This window comes from Phragmites australis, chromosome 15, assembly GCF_958298935.1.
Source record: "Phragmites australis chromosome 15, lpPhrAust1.1, whole genome shotgun sequence".
In the NCBI taxonomy this organism is placed as follows: domain Eukaryota; kingdom Viridiplantae; phylum Streptophyta; class Magnoliopsida; order Poales; family Poaceae; genus Phragmites; species Phragmites australis.
This window is the reverse complement of record NC_084935.1, coordinates 28209542-28235961: the sequence shown is the minus strand read 5'-3', so window position 1 is coordinate 28235961 and position 26420 is coordinate 28209542. Positions and strand designations below refer to the sequence as shown.

General features: G+C 43.5%; 1 protein-coding gene across 2 annotated transcripts; it reads left to right on the top strand.

Moving 5' to 3' along the window:
- The first annotated feature begins 4074 nt into the window (after positions 1–4074).
- On the top strand, positions 4075–11740 carry LOC133893432 (glutaredoxin-C9-like). 2 transcript variants are annotated; one of them, XM_062334445.1, is made up of 3 exons: positions 4075–4134; positions 9800–9814; positions 11423–11740. In XM_062334445.1, exons 1-3 carry the CDS (start codon positions 4075–4077, stop codon positions 11738–11740), a joined length of 393 nt encoding a protein of 130 aa, XP_062190429.1. The 2 variants fall into 2 exon arrangements, with proteins under 2 accessions (XP_062190429.1, XP_062190430.1); XM_062334446.1 differs by lacking the exons at positions 4075–4134; positions 9800–9814 and having other exon boundaries at positions 11288–11740.
- Positions 11741–26420: the final 14680 nt, after the last annotated feature.

The window sequence follows — 26420 nt, the reverse complement described above, 5'->3', positions numbered from 1 at the left end:
CGCATTTGACAAATGGAACTTGACGGCCTTACACCTGAATGTCCAATGTTCGCATTCCATTACTCAAAAGACCATCTAAAGGTTGGGGCACTCGATCTCCACTGAGGTGCCCTCTTGATGTGCTCGTCTCACCAGAATGCAGTAGCCAAGAAGCCAAATCTCTGCACATCTATCCTGCACCTATCTCTCTCTCTCTTTCATCAGTTCTTCTGAAGCAATAATTGGTTAGGATATCTTCATCTCGAACGAAATCGAGAAGACTTGCAGGTATATTGTTATTGTTGCAGTTATGCATATGATATATCCATGCACGCAACACTTAAAAAGTCATAAGCACACCTAGCTGCTGACCTAAAATACAGTGACTGGCTACCTGCAATAACAGAATGTGTCAAAGTGTTGCTAGATTAACTTCAGTTCAGGTGCTGGGTATGCATCACAAGATCGGAATGTTCTGAATCAGCTTTAGCTAGGTTGGCATTAGCTGCGCTTACTAAACTGAACCTGCTGTTCATGAATTTTACAGGTCAGCAGACGCAGATGACAATAAGGTACAAAAACCAGAGTACGGAAGAGCTGGCAGGCGCAAAAAATTTATCCGTTCAATATGCAGACAAAATTGAACAACATCCAGTCAATTTTGCTTCAGTAAAATTGGAGTCTTTGCACACAGGTAACCGTGGACAGTTGGCCATTTCTTTTTGAAGGCTGGACAGGTGAACTACACAGGCAAGATTGACTAGCTTCCACCAGGTCGCTTGACAAATTAAGTATTCACTAAGTAAAATCACTAAAGAAAAAAAAAGATAAGTCAATGAAAATTCAGTTTACACTCACAACTTCTTCTTCTTGTTTTGAAAAATCAGTTTATACTTTATACCAACGAATTTGCCGCCAAATTTGTTAGGCCACGTATTGGGTCGACCTGAGAATGGGCCTGGGTTGTTTGGCCCAAAATGAAGCACTAACCCGCGAGCTGGAGTCATGCCCGAGCCCGGTTGGTAGTGCGTTTATCCTTTTTGTTTTGTGTTTTACGAGGACAAGCACAAGCTAGGAACCAACGAAAAATATTTGGCGTATATGCTGATATGCTTGCAACAAAAAATGCTTTAGTTACCACTTGGAGATTAAATATGTTGGAGAAAACTCGAAACATCACTATGACTTTCCTTTTCCAAAAAGATCTGAGAACCCAGTGATGAAATTACACAAGTAGTACAAATTTTTTACGGGAAAGGCACGCACCAAACAACACTCTGTTTAGTCAAAACGTGAGAATGCACGCATGTAATGCGAAGCTGGGTAGCGCTCATGCATGAAGTGCAGCCTTTTTTTTTTAAGTAGAGATCAATGTACTCATGCGACCAGTCCACGTACACTCACGTAGATATGTCTAACACACGAATAAATAAGATTAAAGGTATAACCTCACATAGTAGATATATGCTTTGCTCATTAAACACGTTCACATATGCATCTACTATTCCTCTCGACCCAAGAAAATATGAGTATATCTACCTAATCTAGAATTTTTTTTTTAAGTACAGATCGATGTACCCATGCGATCAGTCCACATACATTCTCGTACATATGTCTAACACATTTGTAAATAAGATTAAAAGTATAACCTCATATACATTTTTAATCATTAAACATGCTCACATATACATCTACTATTCCTCTCGACCTAAGAAAATATGAGTATCTGTGCTGAATCTACAACTTTAACCAAGTCGACGGATTCTACTATAAAGATTCTAAACAACTGAACTCAGTTCGTCCATGTTGTGTAGCCTTTAACCAAATCCGGGTGAGGGTCTGCTAAAGCCTGCCCGCTGCCGCTGCATGCAGGCCAATGAGCGGACACCGGACATAACGTGCATGACACCTCCATGCACAGTGACCACCCTACCCACACGCTTCTTCAGTTAACTACACGCCCGGCCGGTCACTGCGTCTACCACACAACTACCCATGAAACTAGCTAGACGTATGTACGCGTACGAGCAAACCAGAAGAAATTTAGATACCTACACGGCTACACGTACGTGCAAAAACTATATATGCTCTGCCTCTTCCTCAGTGTAATGGTGAACAGATGAGTACGTACCTATGGTCAAACTTTTAAAACTCTTTTTTTTTTTAAAGCTTGACACACAATATGCAAACTGGTTAAACATTTACATTTTTTCATTAAATTTTTTCATGCTATTCCTATAGCTTCCGTTAACATAGTAAGGGAGTAGTACATTGTACATATAATAAGCTGCCCGATCTTTCATTGCGGGCCTAGCTAGCTATGACTGTTTGATCGGATGAGAGGGCCCGAAGGGAACACGCATGCATGGTCACATAACCCAACAAAAAACAACTTTACCGGCACAATATATTGCCCCGAAAAGATGCATGGAAGGATGCATCACGTCATAGGCTATCTAGCTGCTGCTGCCTTTCTTTTTTTGAGAGAGAGAGAAGAGAGAACGTAGCTGCTAGGTCAGGTCGGCCATGCACGCACCGGATCCGGCTTCGGCCCGGGCATGCACTACTTTTAGCATGTTCTAGACATTTGGGGCACGGCGAAAGGAAATGATGGTGCCACAAGATCGCGCGACACCATGGTTGGGCAACTGAAAAGACTATCGCTAGGAGCCCGGCCAAATGAGAGCAGGAAGAAGCATCTGATTGTGTCCGTCTTAACCCTGTCCCCTAACAGCCGTTTAGGGGACACTACTTATGCCCGGCCGGCACCATGCATCTATCGTGTTCTCTGCCATGCATGCATGCACGCACGTACGTGCTTTAGTTAGCACTTTGATACGACGACGTCCGCATGCTAACCAACTTTAATCAGACTTCAACAAAATGCATGCAATCGGCCAAGAGGGTTGCACTTTTCATTAGTCATGCAGCTGCACATCACAAGTACGTAGTGATGGGTTATATATATAATCACCAGAAATACAGCACTCTTATGAAACAATATATATTTTTGCAGTCCTCCTAAATTTGAGACGACTGAAAACGAGATGCTTCATTTGTGTGAATGGGTGTGAACACGCATGGCATTCTTCTTCGTAGGATTTCTTCATCTGTGGCCTTAGAGGGAGGTCGGCGGGCGGTAGGGCGGCCCGACAGAGGAGATGAGTGTAGGGGGTGAGGTGGCTAGGACGTGCCGAGCCACGGGTGGTGAAGGACCATTGGATGAGACAGTGACAGGGTCAGAGAGGCAAATTGACGGTCCCGACAGGGTTAGTACTGTAGGGGAGGTGGGAGCGGATCTAGCGGGCGGGGCGGGGGCAGCGAGGGGAGGCTATCACATGAGAGAGAGTAGAGGCAGGAGCTTAAAGATGATTTGCGCGTCCGTAGGATGTCGATGGGACCGAGAGGACGTCGACTAAAAAGAAACGGAAAAACAGTTGCCTGAAAAAATAGAATCTCTCATATTTCTGTGATTATTTCTGTAGCTCTTGATAAGTTGTACTGTTAATTTTATTTGCATTTTAGCTGATCCCTTGTCATGTACCAGGCCCTGGGTCCAAGGTACCATGTATGACGTGTGGGGACAGTCACTTAACAAGGGGAAGATGGCTACAGAAGGGACGGGCAGCTACCGAGCAAAGCATCGAACAAAACAGAAAAGACTTTGTCTTCCTCCTCAGTTCGTCCCCTCCCTGAACCCTCTATTGTTCTTGCTGCCTTCCCCAAATTCCTTGCTATCCCTAGTCTAAACTCCCTCCAATCTCCTCAGTTTGGTACTTGAATCGTGTCCTACCACCAGGAACATGACATTGATACCAGAGCCATTATGATTCTCTACTTCGATCTTATCAGCAATTCCAAATGAAGTGTTGGCGTTCATCCCGAGCACCGTGATTCCAGCCCGTGGTTTGATCAGCGAAGGGCGTCTGAAGACAGTTGTTATCTTCTCCAATGGAGAGAGCGTTTGCGGACTCCTTTGAGGAACAACAGAGGGATGCCATGTATACTCGGATTCTAGCGAAGCTCGACAAGGTCTGCACTACGTGGGACCGCGCCCTCGGCTCTCCTTCGTCTTCCCCAGCCCCTGCTTCCTCGATGGCCTCCGCGGTTGCTGTTTCAAGCGCGCCTTCAACCCCCTCCGTTTGCATCCACAAGGTGCTCGACGAAATGCCAAGCCACCGGGAGCTGGCCAAGGGACTTGTCCCTCACATCGCAGTAAGCCAGGTGATCTACCCTGCGACCGCAGAGGTGTTTCATCAAGTTTTGGGGGCTTTTGATGCTGAGAAAGTGTACATGGTTCAAGGGACATCCCACGTTGAGGCCCTAGTCATGTTCAAGTTAGATGACGATGCAGCGCGAGCTCAAGATGCCTTCCATGGCCGTTGCATCTAGAATGGCTGCTGCATTCTGGACAACCATCACATGAAGCCAGCCCCCTGGGATAGCACGTCAGAGACGCATGCCGGGTGTTCGACACCGGGTCGCAACGCCAACACTAGCGACATACATGCCGCCATCGTGTCCCTAGCCACTAGAGAATTCTTTATATGAGCGCGTCCACTAGCGGTCCAACTCGCGCACCTCGTGTGGCCCCGTAACTGCCTATAGAAAAAAAAAATTTATAACCTTTTCTCGATAACTTTTTCTCAGTAATTTTTTCTTGGTAGATTTTCTTTCAAAACTTTTGTTCAGAAAACTTTAAAAAAGAAAAGCGTGGAAAAAAACTTACCCAAACACGTACATTCCTTATATGTACGTGCTCGATCGGTACAATTTGATAGGTTGCTGCTTGCATATCCATGTAATTTTCCAGGGTTATATAATCATTTGGGTAAGCGATTATATATATATATATATATATATATATATATATATATATATATATATATATATATTTATATTTATTTATTTTCTAACTCCCAACACGTCTAAATAAGTATTCAACGTGCCATCCACTCTCGCAAGCGGAAAAAACAGTAAATTTACTCCTACAATCCGAAAAGTGATCCTTGTCGACAACCGGAAAAAGCCATGAGTTAAATAGCAACTAAAAATTCTATCACTTCTAACAGGAAAACGGAAAACATAGAATATATATATATATATATATATATATATATATATATATATATATATATTCATGTATATGTATGTAACCATTGCACCGCACATGCTAAGCGACATCCACTCGTCCATGGTTGCTCGTAGTAACATCTATCAATGGCATCACGTGAACGTACTGGTAGCTTTTGGCTTTTGCCAAAGACCTTGTCCGATACCACGACATGACATCGAGCTTGGATGCATGCAAAGATGCAGCTCGGCACGTACGTACGATTAAAGACATCACACTTTCTACATCTCGTACACATGAAATCCCCAACACATTTTAGCGTCCGTGTGAACATATTGTCGTTGGATTAAGAGAGGGAGTTTCAGGATAGACGGTTCGGGGTGCTAGATTTAAAAGAGGCTAGGGGGTGGTGATCGTGCCGGCGGTGAGTGACAGCTTGGCGGTGCCCTGAGGTGACGGTGGTGGTGTCGGTGTCGCGACGTGCAGTATCAGGCGGGCAGTGGGCAGGATTGGCGAGAAGTAGCATGAAAAAAGAGTGGTTTGCGCGATGGGAGTGATGTGTGTGGATCTGACGATGGAAACATTGCTAATGATAGTGCTACGGGCAGGCGAGAGGAGGGGGCACCGCAAGACGGGGTCGGACGAGCACGTGTGAGATTAAAAATAGCTCATCCAACGGTTTACCATCGTCGTCCGAATCTTTTTTCAATTTTAGAGACATGAAGAATATGATCGCCCTTAAGACATGTATGCTCCGCAATTAAGCATGCAAACGACTTTCCAGCACCGCCCGCTAGCTACGTTTGGTCGGTCGCCATTAGCTTGGTACGGCCGTGGCACCTTAATTTTGCAACTCGCAGTTGCTGCCATGCATGCATGGTGCCATCCGATGCAACATGTACATGAGTGCCGTCCACTATGTAAGAAATCAGTAAGGGTATATCACATTAGTGATGATTATTTAACACGTGTTATTAATATTTTATTAGTGACGGGTTTAATAAGAACGTGTTACTAATGTGTATTCTGATCGGGATCAAATATAAACCTATCACTAATAAGTGGTCATTAGTGACGGATCGTAACATGACTCGTCACTGATACCAAGTTGTAACCCGTCACTGATAACCTAGTCATTAGTGACGGATCGTCCTAGGCTAGTCATTAGTGACGGGTTAAGTTATGTCCCGTCATTAATGATTAAGTCATCAATAACGGATCATAACTTGATCCGTCATTAATGATCCACTCATCAGTGATGACTCGTCCTATGCTAGTCATTAGTGATAGGTTAACTTTTAATCTGTTATAAATGACTAACTCCAGTCACTAATGACGGTATTCGCAAATATTTTTTATTTTTATTTTATTTTTCTCTTATTTTTTCTCACCTCAACAGCACTAGAATACAAAATCTTGCAAAATTAGTCATTAGTGATGGATCATAGTTATGACACGTTACTAATGATCTTTAGCAAAGAAGGTTAAAAGAATAAAAAAATCTGATTTTTATCATAACTATGGGATAACAGAGGTGGTAAGGTGGCTACAGGAAGAGGTTGCGGGTTCGATTCTCATGGAACGCAAACTTGAAAATAATATGAAAAAAGCGTGGCTTATGAGGCATATAGAATGTGTTTGCGTTGAGATGGCTCGAGTAAAAAAATATTTTTTTGACTTTTTTATATCCAAAAAATACAAAAATATTCATTGGTCATTAATGACGGATCAAGATTATAATCGTCACTAATGTTCAGTTAATAATGACGTATCACGGTTACGACCCACCACTAATAACTGAACATTAGTTGCATGTCACGATTATGACCCGTCACTAATAATCTTAATAAATAATAGGATATCATCCGTTATTAATAATTTATCATTAATGATAGGATAAGAGTTACAGATACGAGAACTGTCATGATAACTGTTATTACCTATTATTAAAAAAAAATTCACGTAGATCATCGATCCAGGTAGTAATGCATCAATCGATGCAAACACGCGTCGAGTCGACGCAAGTGGACAAGGCCATGCATGCATGGGTTAATTGGTACTGGTCAATATGGCCGTGCGCATGCATATTAAGCAGCCTTTTTGCGTGGTAAATACAAAACCTCTTACGCTTGTGCACACATGCTTATTTCAATCATTTATTTTATTTTTTAATATACTTTTCTAATTTGAATCTCAATATAAATAAATAATTCTAATAAACCATATATACGCTCATATACCTGTGAAAATTGCCTGCATGCATGGATCGACATGTGACAGACATGACCCCAGTAGCCGGATGAAACTGTTAATTTTGAAGCATGTTACTGGGGAAATTTTTACTATCCTGTAAAATAAGCAAACATGCGCTTGCTCAATCTCGCTGGTTATTTATACTACTACATTTGCTTTTTTAATTACTTCATCTGAACCTAAATATAAGTTTATTAGGACATCTTTCAATATATCACTTTGACTAATAATATCTATAAAAATAAATTATATCAAATAGAAAGAGTTATATATTTGCATGATGAATCTAGTAACATGTTCGAGTCCTAGACTCAGAACAGTGCTCATATTTTTTTAGATTAAATACTAGGAGGAATAGTACATGTACACATGAGTGCGTTCAGTGGTCAAATCACATATTCGCGCTATGTGAGGTTATACCTTTAATTTTGTTTAGACATGTTCTATGATACTTAAATATTTCAAAAATACTTGGTCCAAGTTTGAAGTGGAGTAGTATTTACATAGATAGTAGATGCAAACGTCAGCGCAATGAATTAGTGCACCTCATGCATGAAACACGTAGTCAGTTGTAGCTAGGGTTCACTGTGTTGATTGTTGACTTGTTGTGGTCTTGTGGACACATGCAGGAGACTCTAGACAAACTACTCTAGCTACGCTATCTGCTCTCGTGCGTGCGTGCGTGCGTGCATGGCTGCCTGCATGCACGGGGAATGAAGAGGGGCCAGGTCAAGGCAAGGCCAAGGGGAAGCGGCCAAGCGTGCCGGAGCCAAGCAAAGAGAGGAAGGAACGGGGCCGTGGTAGGCAGCTGCATGTATGCATGGTCTGGTGACTCTGGTCTGGTCCGGCCTGGTCACTCTACCGGTTGGCTTCTCGAAACGCAGAGGCTACATAGCTGCGTGCACAGCACACAAGCAGGCTATCTAGCGCTGCATGGCTTTCGTTGGCGCGTGTGATGCATGGCATGTGTACTCGCGGGGGAAAAGGCGCTTTGCTTGGCGCAAGCGCACAAGCGGAACGCGTCAAAAAGGACGGCGGCGCCGGCGCCGGCGACGGAGCGAGCCGGCCGGCAGGTCGTGTCCGACCCGAGAACGCCACCACGCGACGCGATCGCGCCGGTGCCAGATCTGGGCACAGGTCGCGCGCGCGTGGTCCGGCAGGGCGGATCGTGCAGAAAAGCCACTCCATGGCTGCAAGTTTGTAGAATATAATAAAGTAGTTTATATATTTGTTTTTAATTTAAAATAAAAATAAGATATATAAGTCAAAGACATTTAATTATTCACAGTTTTAACTTTAAAAATTTGTAAAGTTAAGATTAACTAGCTCCAGAATATTCTTAAACTAGAAGTATGCAAAAAATACCAGCCGAATGGCATGCAGTGCAGATTTGTAAGGAAAGGAGGGTGGTAGAGGGACGTGGTGATCGGAGAAGCTAGAGCGCGTGCAGAAAAGCTGCCAGCCGAATGGCATGCAGTGCAGAGAGAAAAGCGGGAGGGGCGGCGTGATCTGATCACGCTGCGGGTGCAGCCGCGCGCTTGTCTCCTTTGACCGCATCTGATCGCCAACCCGGCCTTTCCATGCAGCCTCGCTCATCAGCTAGCCTCACAATCCTCGATGCAGCAGCTACAACGTTGCAGTTTAATCCTCGTCGTAAAACTGGATCTTCTTTAAGTTCTGCATCGGTCCCTTTTTCTCTCTCTCTCTCTCACACCATATTGTAGAAACTCATCACTCATGTGAAAGCCTCTCTCTGCAGGTGTAGGACGCCATGCATGGCCCCGCAAGTTCGTCGATACTGATGAGCATGCAGTAGATTGCAAGAGCTAGCAAGATCTCATGTCTTGTATCTTCCGACCGTTCGTTAACCGTGACCGATGCAGCTAACCGTTTTGACGTGCGTAGAGAGGGTACGTACGTTACGTACGTGTTGCATGCGGGAATCACGCTGAACAGCGCGCGTCAGGGACCGGGTGGCGCGCCGGCCGTACGACGGCAGAGGTCAGGGCCGCCGGCCGGAGAGGAGGGTGACGGGAGGGAATTCGAAGGGCCGGATTGCAGGCCGACATAACACGAAAATTCTACTAGGACATGCGAACACACGACTTTACCACGCCGTGCCGTTCCTCGAGATGCTGCTGTCTTCGATCATCTCCTTGCTACACCAGCCGTTTGATTCGCCCGACCAACGACCGGGGTACCCTCTATCCGGTGTGTTACGTTCATGCAACCGTAGTGTCTGTACGTACTGGTACTTTGGTATGTATGGCAGCAGGTCAGGTTGTTTGTACGTACGGGCAATTTTGTTTAGCGTGGCAGGCAGATCGAGTCACAGAAATCCCACAACCTATGGACCTACAAGAAGCATTTCTCGGTAAAAGTTGGTGAAAGTATAATCATTTCAAAATAAAATTTCTTGGAAAAACTACTAATCTTATATTGTTCTGACAAATATTCTATTTCTTTTGTGTATATTTGTCGAAACTCCGAAAGCTTGACGGCACGTACGTATTATTCAGCGAGACTTACTTGAGAACAGGGTGAGTATGTACTACGAAATATTTTTCACGATGCATATTACCATGGCAACCTTGTATTGTCAAACTTAGTAAATTCTTCATATATTTTTCTTCAAAACTAAAAAAGATTGACGTCCGACACATATTCTAAAATGACTTATATTTTAGCTCGGACGGAGTACGTTGATTACCGCGAGGTAGAGGTACTACTTTTATGTGTCCATTTGAGTTATTTTTGTATATTGCCAATAGATGCGCAATGTGCCAAAGGGTCAAAGAAATTCCACAAGGAGAATGCCATAAGCTTTTTCTACATCGATCGACTATATGTATGGGCGGTTTGAGGTGGTGTGTATAAATTAAATCCCTTTAATTTATTAATCAGGGCATGTTTGAATTTGGAGGTAATTCCATTGAATATTTTAGGATCTCCAAACAGCTCCCTAGTCGTAAAGGAATAATTTGTGCGCCAACCAATTTACTTACAACTAATCCGATCTTTTCTTGTCCTGCACTGGAAAAAGAAAAATGCAAAAACTGTTCATGCCATCGAACTAAGGTACACTAGCAGAGTAAAACCTTTCTTTCCTCTCTGCAAGCATATATACATACTACGTACGCAAACCAGATGTAATCTAGCTACGGTTGTGCATCTAATCTAGCTGATGCCATCCTACTAGCTCCAATAATAATAGAAATAGCCGTATGATATCTTGACCACGAATGCATATCGTAGAGACTAGAGTCATCAGTACGGATCATGCACAGCACAAATTGTGTAGTAAATTTTGCGACCAAGCAACAGTCTTGCATAGTTGCTTGCCTTGCACAGATATGTGCCTGCGATCGCCTAAACAAGGGGGAGGTGCTTACGAACAGATGGCCATGGCAGATGATGCAGCAGGCGCCTTTGGCATTCCCTTTCCTCCTCCTCCTCGCCCATGCAAAGCTACTGCTACCTTGCAACAGTCACTTTAAGCTCGCCTCCTTGCTTTACTACTCCACTTTGCTGGTACAAGCTAGCTGCTCTCTCTCTCTCTCTCTCTCTCTCTCTCTCTCTCTCTCTCTCTCTCTCTCTCTCTCTCTCTCTCTCTCTCTTCAGTCTCTCTCTGTCTGTTTCTCTCTCTCTCTCTCTCTGATGTCTTCACAATCTCTCTCTCTGATCTCTCTCTGTGTAACCGTAGTGGAAGGGGGGTGGAGTACTAGTGGTCAGAGAGTTGCCGGCCCTGTTCGTTGCGGAGTGAGCTCGCGAGACCGGCCGGCAGGCACAGGCCTCTGCAAAAAGCGATCCGTGTCGCTTGTTCTCCCCAACGCCACACACAGAGACGCAGAGCCGCTCCACCTAGCACCTAGCCCCCTTCTTTTCTCTCTCCTTCCCTGTACGTCTTCATCCTCCTGTCCACCCGACCCCTCCTATAAAAGCACACACCCACCTCGATGACCTCGATCCCCTTGCGTCCTGTCAAGAAACCGTAGCAACTAGCTAGCGCTACCCACCACTACACTCCCAGCTGAGAGAGCCAAGCAAGAGGAGGAGGCGAGGAAGATGATGAGGATGGAGGTTGTGGAGTCGTCCGCGGCGATGGCGGTGTACGAGCGTGTGGCGCGCATGGCGAGCGGCAACGCGGTGGTGGTGTTCAGCGCCAGCGGCTGCTGCATGTGCCACGTCGTGAAGCGCCTCCTCCTGGGGCTGGGCGTCGGCCCCACGGTGTACGAGCTGGACCAGCTGGGCGGCGCCGGAGGGGGGCGGGAGATCCAGGCGGCGCTGGCGCAGCTGCTGCCCCCCGGCCAGCCCGCGGTGCCCGTGGTGTTCGTGGGCGGGCGGCTCCTGGGCGGCGTGGAGAAGGTGATGGCCTGCCACATCAACGGCACCCTCGTCCCGCTCCTCAAGCAGGCCGGCGCGCTCTGGCTCTGATCCGCTCAGCGACCTCGCCTCACCTCGCCCCGCCGTGCATGCATGCGATTACTACTTGGGCTTTAATTAGCGAGCTGTAGATATAATTAACAAGGCGGCTTAATTGTGTTGGCGTTTTTAAGTAGCTACTCGTTTGATGTGTTTTAGCTCGTCAGCTTGTCGGATGGATGGATGTGTGGGATGATGGGGAAAAGCAAGTTCACAAGTGATGTGGATACACGGGCTATTTTAGCTATTCATCTTCCATGTGATATTTATTCATCATCAGTTATTTATCTTTTTCACCTCATATTTATCCATTATTATTTTTTCACTTAAATCACTCTTACTTGGGAGTACTCTTGTGACCACATACAATGTCTGAGATGCTGCTCCCCTCCCCTTCCTCCATCCCTCTCCTAGGCCATGATTTCGCTTGACCTTTCCCTACCATGGATTCGCTGGGGCTTGATCATAGTCATGGCCTCGACTTTTGGAAGAGATTGGCCTCCCAAATGGTCTTTGTGACATCCATTTCAGCGCCAGCCCAGTCCATTTCTCCCGCTCGCGAAGCCCAGTCCATCTCCCCCTCTCTCTCTAACAAACAGGTCCCGTGTGTCAGCATCTTCTTCCGCGCTCACACCCGCCATGGGAAATAAAGAGTAGATATGCTAATGCTATTATAGTTGGGGTAAATGTTAATTTTTCCTAATGTTTATGCAACAAGAATTAGGTATGGTAATCTTGTAGTAACATGATATAGAGATCTCAACTGAATGGTTAGGTTGAGGTGGTGCTGCACAACAGGTTTGTGGTTGTTCCTGTGGGGGATCCTAAGGATCAGTTTGTGAAGCTTGTTACTGCACAACAGGTATGTGGTTGTTCCTGTGGGGGATCCTAAGGACCGGTTTGTGAAGCCTGTTACCCGGTATAACAGTGCAACCACGAGGCTTATATGGATACGGCCTGACCAAATAATTAGATGTCCTCCTTATTCTGTATACATCAGTGGACGGTTGAGTGGCACAAGAGGGGGCCTCTACAGTGAATAAATTTCTGTTAGCGGTGAAACCTTAGTGGGTGCATATGGATTTGGAGGCGCTTTGTTAAGGCCTTGCAGTGAGACCCCGGTTCTACATCCCGGAAGTGTAAAGCAAAACGGGAATCACGACTCGTGGGTAAAGTGTGCAAACTCTATAGAGTGTAAAATTGACCGATCAGCCGTGCTCACAATTAAGAGCGGACTTGGACTTCTTCATAATTAGTGGGGATCTTGAATGGTTAGTTTTGGGTAGTCGGGTGGTGGAACCTCGATGAGTCAGTAGCCGGATATAGGATATCTGGTGAGCCTGGTAGTCGGATGGAATCCGATGAGTTGTCTCCTTTAATGTTGGAGTCATCACATAGTAAATAGGTTGCTATGTCTTTTGAGTCCTAGATTAGTTTGGCATAGTTGCAGTCATCCCGAGTAAGCCTTCATGTCATATTTTCTCACACTTGCTGAGTACTCTATGTACTCACGCTTGCCTTCTCCCAACTTCTTGATGCTGCTCAGAAGGCGAAGTTTTCGAAGACCTTTTGAATGATAGAGCCAAGTTCTAGGCGAAGGAAGACGTCGACCTAAAGACCATGTCATAGGCTGACGCTCCCCCGGACAACGCATGTGGATAGATAGAAGGTCTGTTACCGCTGGAAGTTATCTTAGTATTTTCTTTAAGACATGCGGGTCCTTTTGTAATGAATATTATCGTTATTTATTGATACTATTATGTTATCACATATGAAGTCACTACATGTATGGAATTTTGATCCTGACATACATGTGGAATACATCTGGTTTGTACGCTTGAAAACCGGGTGTGACAGTCTTCTCCGAGGGACATGGTCTTTGTGAATTCTTCCTGGTGCTTTCAGTTGGTCGATGCAAATTCTGACTTACTGTGGAGTCCGTCTCCTGCATTCTGCAGGCGACCCTTGGTGGTATTGCTTCTTCTTTCAAGGTTTTTCAGCTGGGTGATCGGGTCTTCAAATTCTATGTGGCTTCCAGGGAGGTGGGTTTTCATACCTTCAAAGAGCGTTCTTTCGAGTGTGCTTCATTCAAGATCTTCTTCCACCTCTGGGGTGAAGGAGGACCTCAGGCTAACCGAGAATCTAAAGTCTGGGAACATGAGCAAGCATCAGAATGGACCAAAGTGTTCTACAAAAAGCAAAAGGGAAATTTTGCCTCTTTTGTAGAGGTGGTCAAGAACTCTGCTCATCGTTTGGCAAAAATACTCACATGTGCTAATTCAATTCTTGTCTCTCGCAATGTTTTTAACTCTGCAGCATCCTCCTTCAATCATTCTGGGGCATGTCAGTCCTTTCTGGGTTCTCATAGGCCTAAGGCTTTAGTTTTTTATCATCTCCATTTTCCAAAAAAGTCTGTCTTTGATCTACTTGATTTTGGGCATGATGCTCTTAGACATTTGCAAGTTCAAAATTCAAAAAATGCCAAGTTCCAGGAAAGTAATGGGCAGTTTTCTAATTCCCAACTTGCTGGTAACAATAATTTTAAATGGAGGTTTTCAAGATTCTGCTCCAAATGTCTTGCTGCTAATCATGACAGGAGGAATTGCAAAAATAATATCAAATGCCATGCATGCCATAGATATGGCCATATTTCCTCTTTTTGCAGAGTGTCTCCCAGATTTCTGGACCATGCAAAAATTTCTTCCTCTTCAGCTAAGCTCGATGCTTCTCAGACCTGGTTTCGTACAAAAAAGAGCATGACAAGTGGGGAAAACTCAAGTGGTCCCAAGGAACTCGACTCCTTCTCTGAATGCACTCGGGTGATTTTAGGCATGGAGCCGCCTATCCCTGCGCTTTCAATTCCTTCGCCTTCCTCTCCGGAGTTGAAACTTGCTTTAGCAAACTCCGATGCTGTGCAACCCTCACCACTGCAGCCTAGTGCTGGCCACCCTCCTCCCTCACCTGTGCCATCTCCACCTTCTTCCACGCCTCCCCAACCTCCTGGCATGGCTTACCAACACATTGACCCTGCTCCATTCATGGCATGTGGGTTCACTCACCTGATAATTCCCGACCGAAAGTTCACGACAAGGCTGTTTAGGGGAAGGCCCCCACCAGTGAATGAAGATGTTGCCATTGCCATAATTGACCCCATGCCACAACATCAGGTTTATTTTTTGAATGTAAGAGCAGTTCTTTGGGAGTTTGTGGAAGATCACAAGAGGACTAGGGTGCATAGCATTCAACCCTGTCCCTTTGGGCAGGCTTATGTCAAGTTCAACTGAGTACAGATAGGGATCGTTTGATACATGGCAGTCCACATGTTTATGGTGATGTACGTATATCGTTTATCAAGCACAATGAAGGTTCCAATTGGCGGGCTCTCCATTTCAATAGAGAATACTGGTTAATGCTGCTTGGTTTTCCTTTAGATTACTGGACTCTTCCCCAAGTAGAAGTTGTTGTGGCCACTTTTGGAAAGTTAATGGCATGGGAGCCAGACTATAATCATTTATCTCGGATTATTGTTAAGGTGAGACTCATGGATCTTGAAATGATTCCTCGCTACATTGTCATTTCTGAAGGTGATGATTTTTTTGGGGTCATTCACTCACTGTTCAGTGTGAGGTCATACAACAAGACTTGCTTGGTGGTTTGCCGCAAGATGAAGACCCAAATCCGAATGATGATGAGAATGATGATCAACCTTAGTTACCTAGCCCCTTTGATTTCTTTGGGTTTGGTCAACCAGGCCCATGTCCTGCTCAACAGGGGCACTTTATACAACATCAGCAAGATCAACAAGATCAACACCATAATCAGTAGCAAAATGGACAGAACTAGGGTCAATGGCTGCAACAACATAATCTAGTATTGCCACAGGGCCAACATCAGGGTCTCGATTTAAACATGATCCTTATGGAAAATGACAATGAGCTAATCCCAGAGCATGTAGGTGGTCCAGCTTATGGTGAAGCCCTCATTGAACTGAATAACTTGATCAATGCTGTGGTAGAGGAAGCAGAAGCAGATCCTATGCAGGCAGATGATATCCAGGAAGATGGTCTCTTCGATAACATGCTCAATCCAAATAAACAGGAAGAGGAAAGAAATTTACAACTTAGCTTTTCGATCTCCGGCTACCCAGCTTCTTCGAGCTCTTCTGCTGGTTCTATCCACTTTGATGCAGAACTTCCTAACATGAATGAAATACCTTGAGTCCCTGCTCCGCAAGCTCCACAACCAATTCTTGAGCCGATAAACTTTCTGCATCATGAAAGTCAGGAGAATATTCTTCTAGACATAAACCCACAGCACATAGATCTCAATTAGATCCCTAATGTTGATTTACCATTTGGTTTAGAACCTGGCATACTAGCTCCTGTTGAGGCCCTCTAGTTTCAGATGGCAGAAGAACAAAAAGCTATCGAAGAACAGCAACTCCAGCTTGGTATAGTGCAGATCTTTCTGGAGACTGAAGCTGATCCAGTTGCCTTCTCATTGGATCATTCCCCTCTTCTGTTACCTAAACAGAATGCAGAAGTGGTTAGATTGTGTGCAAAGCATTTTGCTCCTCTACAAAATTCAGTCACGGTGGACATTGGACTAGAATGGTCAAATTTCTTTACAGTAAAGCTTCTTTTTCCATCCAGCTTTGAATGGGCCAAAAGTATCTTAACATCCAAAGCATGGGAACTTTTAGATGATCTATCAAAAGGACAGAGCCGCATTAAGTTCATGCTACCGCAGAGATGCCCTGAAAATGCACAACGGATTTGCACAGTCTCAGATGATATCTATGTTCAGACCACATCAAACAAAGGAAAAAATGTAATCCTGAATGATTGTATCTCTATAAGTGAGCCAACTACTCCCCACAACATGTATCTAGTCGATGGTGAGATCTCAAGCACATTGGAGGCTCATATTAAAAAAAGAAAGGCCAAAGAAGTCAATTTGATTGAAACTGAAGTCAGGAGGAGTATGAGAATTCGCAACCAAACAAAGGGTTTCAAGCAATCGGCATCTAATGATAAAAAATGCCTGATGTGCAACTCTGAACCTCCAAATTTGTCCTCCAAAGTTATAAGAAGCTTGGGGACTGACTTCTGCAGGATAGCACCTAAGGTGCTCTCTAACACATTTGACAGCTAAAAGAAAGAATGCCAACACAATTGGTGATTCCTCCTCAATTCCCCATGGGCATAACAATAACAAGGCTGTCAAGGTCAAGTCATCCAAGAAGAGTAAAGATGATGACAACCTCAAGCAAAAGAATAAGAAGAATTAGCTGGAGAAGACAGTACCTCTTTTTTAGAAAATTCTACTCTTGGCTTAATAAGGTCGTTCTTTCTGGATTCATTTAATACTTTGGCTTCCTCTCCTTTATATTTTGCCTCTTGGTCCGTTCAACTGTCAGGAAGTTGGTCTTTTGGGTCACACACTTCCAATAATCGATATGCCTTCTTGAATGGGAATTATCTTGTTAAAGTGCTTTGTACTAATGCTCTAGTTGTATGCTGGTGGTTCATGTGGCCCCTTTACTCCCAGTGGTACTGGTCCTTCTCCAGTCCAGTGATTCATGTGGCCCTACTCGCTCTTGGAAAATGCCATTTACTAAGTATGTGGTATAGGGTTAACCTTTTCATCTTTCTGTATGGATCAACGTAGACATTTTAAGGACTGGAAAATCTTATGTTGGAACATTAGAGGGATTAATTTAGATAGAAAATGGAATGCCATCAGAAGTAAAGTGAATGAAGCCCAATGTGACATCATTTGTTTCCAAGAAACAAAGAGAGAACATTTTGATATAAATAACATTCATCAGTTCTTCTCTCACCAATATGATAAATGTATCTCCCCTCTATTTGTGCCTTAGGTGGCATAATAATCATATGGAAAAGTGATATTTTTGATGGCCAACTTGTATTCCAAAATGCTTATGCACAGTCAGTTGAATTCACCTCCAGATATACAGGTGACAATTGGATCCTAACTAATGTATATGGACCTTGTACTATAGAGGAAAATGTGCTCTTTTATTGACCAGCTTAAAAATATTGGCATGCCACAAGAGGTGGATTGGCTTATACTTGAAGACTTCAACCTTATTAGATCTCTAGAGGACAAGAACAGACTTGGTGGTAACCTGCAGGAAATGTTTCTCTTCGTTCGAAATGTTTCTCTTCAACGAAGCTATTAGTAACCTAGGCTTAGTAGAAATCTCTCTCAAAGGCCGGCGGTACACATGAACAAATAGATAGGCAAATCCCCTCTTAGAAAGACTGGATTGATTCTTCATCTCTATTGGTTGGACTATACACTTCTCTGGCTCCTTGGCGTGGCCAATGTCGAGAGATACTTCTGACCATGTATCTTGTCTTGTACAGATCAACACTTCTATCTCAAAAGCGAAGATCTTTCGTTTTGAAAATTATCTGATGGAACATGAGCAATTCTTTAATGTAGTTCATCATGCTTGGAACCTCCCAACCAATTAGGTAGATCTAGCTAAAAATCTCATGGCTAAATTTAAAAAGCTGCGAAGAGTAATCTGTGCATGGAAAACACAATTATCAAATCTGTCCACTTTCATTGCTAACACCAAAATAATTATTCTTTTGCTGGACACAATAGAAGAAACAAAATATTTGACATTGGAAGAATGGAATTTCAGAGAACTTCTCCAAGACCATCTTTCAGCACTCCTGGCCTAACAGAAAATATATTAGAAGTAAAGAGGAACAATTAAATGGGTCAAATTGGGTGATGCTGGGATCGAATTCTTTCATACCAATGACACAATCAAATATAGGAAAAATGTAGTTACCTCCTTCAAAGATCCTGAAGGGTGACTACACATTGATCATAATGAGAAGGCAGATATCCTATGGAAATATTTCAAAGAGAGGTTGGGCACCACCGATTCACACATATGCATTTTGATCTTGGAAATCTACTCTCAGCGCCACAAGACCTCATTGCTCTTGAAGATCCTTTTTATAAAGAAGAAATTGATGGCATAATTGCATCCTTGAAGCCGGATAAGTCCCCAGACCCGGATGGTTTTAATGGTGAGTTTATAAAAAAAATGTTGGCATTTCATTGCTCATGACTTCTATAGCCTATGTGAGGCATTTCATTCTGATTCTCCATGCCTTCAAAGCATAAATAGATCATACATCACTTTGATGCCTAAGAAAGACAATCCATTAGAAGTCAGTGATTTTTGCCCTATTTCACTCTTAAACTTATCCATAATGATCCTTACCAAATTGTTGGCCAACATACTTCAAACAAGAATCATGTAGCTCTTGCACAAAATCAATATGGTTTCATCAAATCTAGAACTGTACAAGATTTTTTGGCCGGTCTTTTAGTATCTATATCTTTGCCACAAAACAAAGAAGGAGATGGTAATACTCAAATTGGATGTCAAGAAAGCATTTGACAAGGTGGAACATCAGCTCATTCTGGACATCCTTAGAGCCAAAGGTTTTGGTGAAAAATGGATTGGCTAGGTTACTACTATCCTACAGTCTGCCACTTCTTCTGTTCTCCTCAATGGAGTGCCCGGTAAAGTGTTATACTGTAAGCGAGGGGTCAGACAAGGTGATCCCTTATTGCCACTCCTATTTGTCCTAGCAGCAGACCTGTTGCAATCAATCAGGAATAAGGGCAAAGATGAAGGAATTTTTAAGCTCCCCTTCCTCGAGGAGCTGGGTCAGATTTCTCCATAATTTAATATGTTGATGATACTTTGGTAATCATGGAGGCCTGCTCTAGACAACTCTTTTGTCTGAAAGCTTTGCTTAACACATTCAAAGAATCCACAGGGCTTAAAGTTAATTATAGTAAATCAGTGATGGTACCTGTCGGTGAATCAGGAACCGGGGGTCCCCGAATCCCGAGGCAATTCGAAAGCGAAGATCTTTCGTTTTGAAAATTATCTGATGGAACATGAGCAATTCTTTAATGTAGTTCATCATGCTTGGAACCTCCCAACCAATTAGGTAGATCTAGCTAAAAATCTCATGGCTAAATTTAAAAAGCTGCGAAGAGTAATCTGTGCATGGAAAACACAATTATCAAATCTGTCCACTTTCATTGCTAACACCAAAATAATTATGGAGGCCTGCTCTAGACAACTCTTTTGTCTGAAAGCTTTGCTTAACACATTCAAAGAATCCACAGGGCTTAAAGTTAATTATAGTAAATCAGTGATGGTACCTGTCGGTGAATCAGGAACCGGGGGTCCCCGAATCCCGAGGCCAGGCCAGCAATCCGCTATGTGGCGCCATCCCGCGGACCTTCCTCCGCGAGATAAAAAAGATTAAGTCCCGGGAGAGGGCGCTCGGGGCCACAGTCAGTGGTCCCTGAGTACCCAAGTTCCCCGATGATCTGCGAAGTCTAAGTACCAGGAAGAAAGTGCTCGGGGAGGTATACGGTGACCCCCAAGCACCCGAGTTCCCCGACGATCAGGAAAGCTAAGTACCGGGAGAAATGTGCCCGGGGCCGCGAGCGGTGGCCCCCTGGGCACCCGAGTATCCCGAGGACCCACTGAAGGAAGCTCCGGGAGAGAGTGCTCGGGGCTGCGTGCAGCAGCCCCCGAGCACTCGGTCCCCTGAGGATCCGTACAAGCGTGCCCGGGAGAGAGTGCTCGGCACTCGGTTCCCCGAGGATCAAGAAAGGGCATTCTCGGGAGAGAGTGCTCGGGGAGGTGAATAGTGACCCCCGAGCACTCGGTTCCCCGACGACTCAGAGAGCCCCCTGACAGTGGCCCCCGAGGGGCCCACTGATGAGGTGTCAGCTAGTCAAAAGCCCAAGGCCGCATTTAAAGAGCGCGTATGGCCTGACACCTCCAACTGCTCCCGCCACGCTCAGTGTCAGTTCCTGTCACATTCTGGCAGAAGGGCGTGGGGTCATTAAATGCACGGGTCCCATCCCGTGCCATCCGGCCTGTCTCGGGATAACGTTGTAAGGGCCGAGGCGTTCCGTCTGTCGCGCTGCTGTGGCAGGAGAACAAGACAGGACGGGCACGCCGGGCCGCTCTGCGGCTGCCCGGTGGGCCCTGTCCACAGCGCCCGTTGCCAGTGCATTTATGATGATGGATGATCGGGCATGGGACGTATTTTCCACCCCCGGTCACTTCGCACAGAAGCTATGATGACACCCTTTCCATTTATGGTGTCTCGGAACTCGTGCCCCCTCTCCCATTCGGGGCACGCTACTGCCGGCGGGTATTTAAAGCAGCTGGCAGCATGGACAAAGACAAGTTCTAGAGGCGGAGAGAAGTTTTTCAAGGTAGCGAAGAGAAGAGAAGATCGAGAGCACCCAAAGCCAGCAGATACACGCAGACCGAAGAACAAAGAGCCCTAGGCTCTAAGATAGATAAACATTCTTGTAACCAGCAACATCCTTGAGGGACATTCTCAAGGCATTTATAGTATTCATACAGGAGTAGGGTGTTACGCCTCCATGCGGCTCGAACCTGTCTAAACATCATCGCATTTACTCCGTTCCGTATTAGATCATTCCACCCCACCAACCATCGCATTCATACCCATTTATTTCTCCGACGAACATATTCAGGATCATCCCTCGGCCGAATCTCTAAAAAGGGGTCCCTCAGGATCCCTACGACAGGAGTTAACCCTCCGACAGTACCTATAAATGCTAGTCCAGAAAAGCTTCAAATTTTGGCCAATACATTTAGTTTCAAAGTTGTATTCCTACCATTCACTTGTCTAGGTCTTCCCCTGGGCTTAACAAAGCCAAAAGTTGAAGAATATATGCCTTTGATCAAGCATATTGAAAGACGCATGTTGTGTACATTTGTCTTCCTCACACAAGCGGGCAGGCTAAAATGCTCAAAGTTGTACTAACCTCTTTGCCAACTTTCTACATGTGCACACTTTAGATCCCTACAACAGTAATCAAGCAAATTGATAAACATCGAAAACATTGTCTTTGGAGGGGCTCTGACATCAATGCTCGTAAACCGCCACTAGCTGCCTGGAAAATGGTATGTAGACCCAAAAAGAAAAAGAAGGAGGCTTAGGTGTGCTTAATCTAAAGACCCAAAATGAAGAACTTTTGTTGAAAAAGTTACACAAATTCTTCAACAGGGATGATATAGCATGGGTTCATCTGATTTGGAATTATTATTATACTAATGAAAGGTTATCAGGCCTCACAGTGAAGGGTAGTTTCTGGTGGAGAGCCAATGTTAAACTACTCACCACATTCAAAGGACTCTCTGCACCTGCAATAGGAGATGGCTCCTAAATTCTCTTCTGGCAAGATATGTGGGATGGAATAGTGCCGTAATTTTAGTTCTCTGAACTCTTCAGCTTTACAATACGGAAGAGAATTAGCCTAAGACAGGCAGGACTCTTGGAAAATCTTCACCTAATCTTTCAATTACCTTTGTCAGTGGAATCTTATACACAATACCAACAACTATGCCACATGTTGTCTCATGTATTATTCTTGCAAGTACCTGATTCTTGGGGTTATATTTGGGGTCGCAGTTCATACTCATCGACCAAAGCATATAAGAAATTGATGGGACATCAGGAGGTTTACCTGGATTACAAATGGGTTTAGAAATCTTCCTGTCAGCTTAAACACAAAATCTTCTTTTGGTTACTCTAAAAGACAGATTAAATACAAGAGGGCTTCTTCGCCGAAAGAACATGAAACTTCCATCGTATGAATGTGTCACGTGTTTCTCCAAACCAGGATGAATAAACAAATGAACATCTCTTCTTGTCCTGTGATTTTGCAAAATCTTGCTGGTCAACGTTCGGCCTGACAATACCACATCACCTTGAACCTTTGCAAATTCTTATCCTCTTCATGCAAAGATTGGGGGTTCCTTTCTTCATGGAAATAATTATTCTGGCCTCGTTGGAGTATATGGACTACAAGAAACAACATGATTTTTAATCAAATAACGCCATCAGTTGATGAGTTCACTGCAAAATTCAAATTTGAATTTGCCATGGTTATCCATAAGGAAAAACAGAAGTACTTTTCAGATATTGAAATATGGCTACAATCACTCTAGATCTTTTATCTTATCTTTTACTATTTACTTTGTAATTTTTTTAATACTCTCATTGCTCTTTTTATTTATAAATATAATCAGTAGAGGCTTGCCTCTCCTATTCTGTAAAAAAAAAAAATCGCTCTTAATATTTATCTATCCGTTGATTCTTTCGTTCGCTTACTAATTTTTTATTTATTTTTTTACATAAATTTTAACATAGATAAACGGTTTAATAAATCTTATGTTTAGATGACTCGGTGGAAGATGGGACAGATGAGCAGGGAAGGTCATGTGATATTTACTGTGTGTTGCAGAGGAGGAAACAGAGAGTGTTTTACATTTTACTCGATCACGACGGTAAAAGGAGCAAGGGGTGCCAAAGTAAGTAGTAGCTGATGGGTGGATCGACCGGTCAAAGACTCAAAGTGACGTAACCGGCCGGGAAGCAGGCAACTTTGGTCGGTCCGTGAGACAGGCATGCATGCATAAGAGAGCGTTGCATGCTGTTCAGACGCGCGTTTTTCTGAACTTGCATGCCGTGGATGATCGACACGACAGGCATCATCGTCCGACCGTTTCCTAGATTTGTATATGGAATCTTATTGCGTGACTACGGTACTTTTGGTTTATATATTAAGGCTGTGTTTGTTTGCTGTTTCTGAAACTGCTTCTGCTACTGACAGAAGCCAGAAGCTAGAACAAACGAGGTTCTGGAGAAGTGGTTTTTGGAGAAGCCAGAAGCCTGTTTCTGAGAAAAATGAACTAAAGCTGAGAAGCTCGCTGAGATGTGCTTCTCTGAGAAGCTATGTGCTGAGAAGCCAAAAATTTATTGTAGAAGCCAACAACCTATTTTCAAAAGCAGCTTTTCAGAAAAGACAAAAGCACTGCTTTTCAGAGAAGCTTAAAAGCAGAAGCTCAAACAAACACGGCCTAAGGGTCTGTTTGTTTGAGTTTCTATTTTTGGCTTTTTTAAAAAGCTGTGTTTTTGGTTTTTCTGAAAAGCTGTTTTTAGAAATAGATTGTTGGCTTCTATAATAAATTTTTGGCTTCTCAGCATATAACTTCTCAGAAAAACCACTCTCAGTGAGCTTCTCAGCTTCTAGTTCATTTTCCTTAGAAGCAGCTTCTAGCTTCTCCAGAAGCCACTTCTCAGCAAACCCATTTGTTCTGGCTTCTGGCTTCTGGGCTTCTGACAGAAGCAGAAGACAGAAGCAGCTGGAAACAAACAGGCCCTAATTTTATCACTACTTGCTATAATTTTTTATCACACTCGGTTAAAATTAGTCGATTAAAATCTTTATCATACTTTCACACATTTAAGTGAATCTTATCATATTTTTTTAAGTTATTGACATGGTGAATCATAGTAGTAGAAAAATAATCTTGTTACAGTTATAACTATAAACCAAATAGATACCTAAACTAATCAAATTCGATTAATTTTAGAGGTAGCAAACCGTCACAAATTTTGGCTACGAACAAACAGGCCCCACATACCTCATGCTTAAGCCATACATGCACTGTAACCACTGACCATAGCCGTGAGCGTTCATCCCTGCCCGTTGCTGCATGATTGTTAATTACTATAGCTGATGAGATGGATCGAACTAAACCAACATAAGCATGCAGCCAACTAAGATGTGATGAAGTGCACAGAAATGTTTATGTGTATCGGCATCATCTCTGACAAGATGATCGTCAATCTGCGTTGATCAATATAACGCAAGTTCCTTGCTAAGCTTGATCGGATCAGAGCTACTATACGTACCTCTAGCTTACCCTAAATATATACGTATACGTAGTCACGATAGATCCACAAATCACATGATGAGCTGATCATATCGCTCGCTCAGGATAAGCTAGCAAATGTAATATACTGACGAGTGCCAACTGAAAGCAGCGATAAATTTCTCTAAAAAAATAAAAAAGAATCGCTGAATGCTGATGGTCAGAGACTCAAGAGGTACTTGTGATTCTGCAACGTTTTAAGCTCCAAGAAACAGAGGTAGCAGCTGCTTATAACACAACGGGAACAAAATCGGTAGATAAAATTATTAGAGAGAGGGGAAATGGAGAACAAAGATATAGGTGTTCATAGCACAATAAAACAAGGTGAACAGTACCATGGTCGGTGTTACGAGTCTAAATGAATAGTAACCTATAGTAATTTTTATTTGTAAAGACTGACTATGAGATTACTGTTTATAAAATATTATGCATGCAATTACTGTTCATATGGTTACTGTTTTTGATCCCGCTGTTTACGAGCACTGTTGATGGAGGTAAGTAAAAGGAACCGATTCCATACTTACAGAGTTAAAAACAGAGTAGCAGCCTAGCAGGTATATAAGATAGATAAATGTCTTCTTAGTAAGATGGATCGGATGAATATCGTCGTGGACTCATCGGGGTCTCGGGCAACTGGTTCTCAATGTCTTTCATGTGCTTTTGTAGTGAATATTGTAGAAGCTGAGATACTGATTAGAGGGATGAATAGACGAATATTTAGTTAGACACTAGATACTTTCACTCTCTTAAATATGTAACCACTAAGCTAAGAGAGGAAGAGAAGTAGAGCAAGTGCTTAAATATATTGTAGTTAAGTGCTAGAGTTCGTCCTTAAACCAAGCTTCTATTTATAGCCCACTATTAGAAATATGGTTGTTGTTGTTGATTTGACAGCTCTGTGACTCTGACGGTCAGACCATAGGTCATCTGTACAACGGCTATAAAAACGTGATGATTACTTTGACATATGGCTGGCAGTTAGATCGCCTAGTTTCTCAACCAGACCGCGAGCCAGGAACAGAGTACCAAACCTCTCTGTTCTCGGGAGGTCAGTCCGGCTGACCATGACGGTTAGACTGTCTGGCCTTAGCGGTCAGACCACCACCCGAGCAGAGGGTCGAAAACCCTCTGTTCCTTAGCAATTAGATAAGGCCAAACACACGGTCAGACCGGGGATAGAAAACTACTCAATATCGACCAAATTTATACAGCGGTTAGACTAGCCATGCCCGACGGTTTGACCGCCACAACTCAAAAGTTCAAAAGGCACTGTTTCTTTGGATCTTCTCAAACTAAATGTTCTCATCCTATATGAAATACAAGTTTGAGCAATTTTGGCACTTAATATCTCAAGTAGAGGCACACGGCACATCAACCCCTCTTTGTGGTACGATACTTATCATATTAATCCGGTCAATTTTCTTCTCTAATCACCTTTAACCGTTAAAAAAAATTTCTACATTTTTTACCTTTGCCTTGAGCTAGCCATTTGCATATCTTTCACGGATGCTTCTTCTAGCTTTGTGACACCTTTGAGACTAATCTTTTCGTAACTTAACTCAAACATGTTAGTCCACAAATTACATATTGCCATTGATTCTCAAAACACGAATTAGTGGTCTAGATACTTCAAACATGGTATTTTAAGTATGTATATGATTTTAGTGATTAATGATAATATATTTAATGGAACTAACATGCTTGTCAAGTATATATCTTAGTATATCTCATAGATGCAATATATAAAGAAGTCACTGCAGTCAGGATAAAGATTGATTGAATTGAAGAAGTCCTAGGAAAAAAACCTCACCGGATGGTTCAGTGATATGGCTGTTGTACACACCAGAG

What these genes read in the sequence shown, in the direction of transcription:
- LOC133893432 (XM_062334445.1), top strand. Translation starts at nt 4,075, where the DNA reads ATGGCCTCCGCGGTTGCTGTTTCAAGCGCGCCTTCAACCCCCTCCGTT.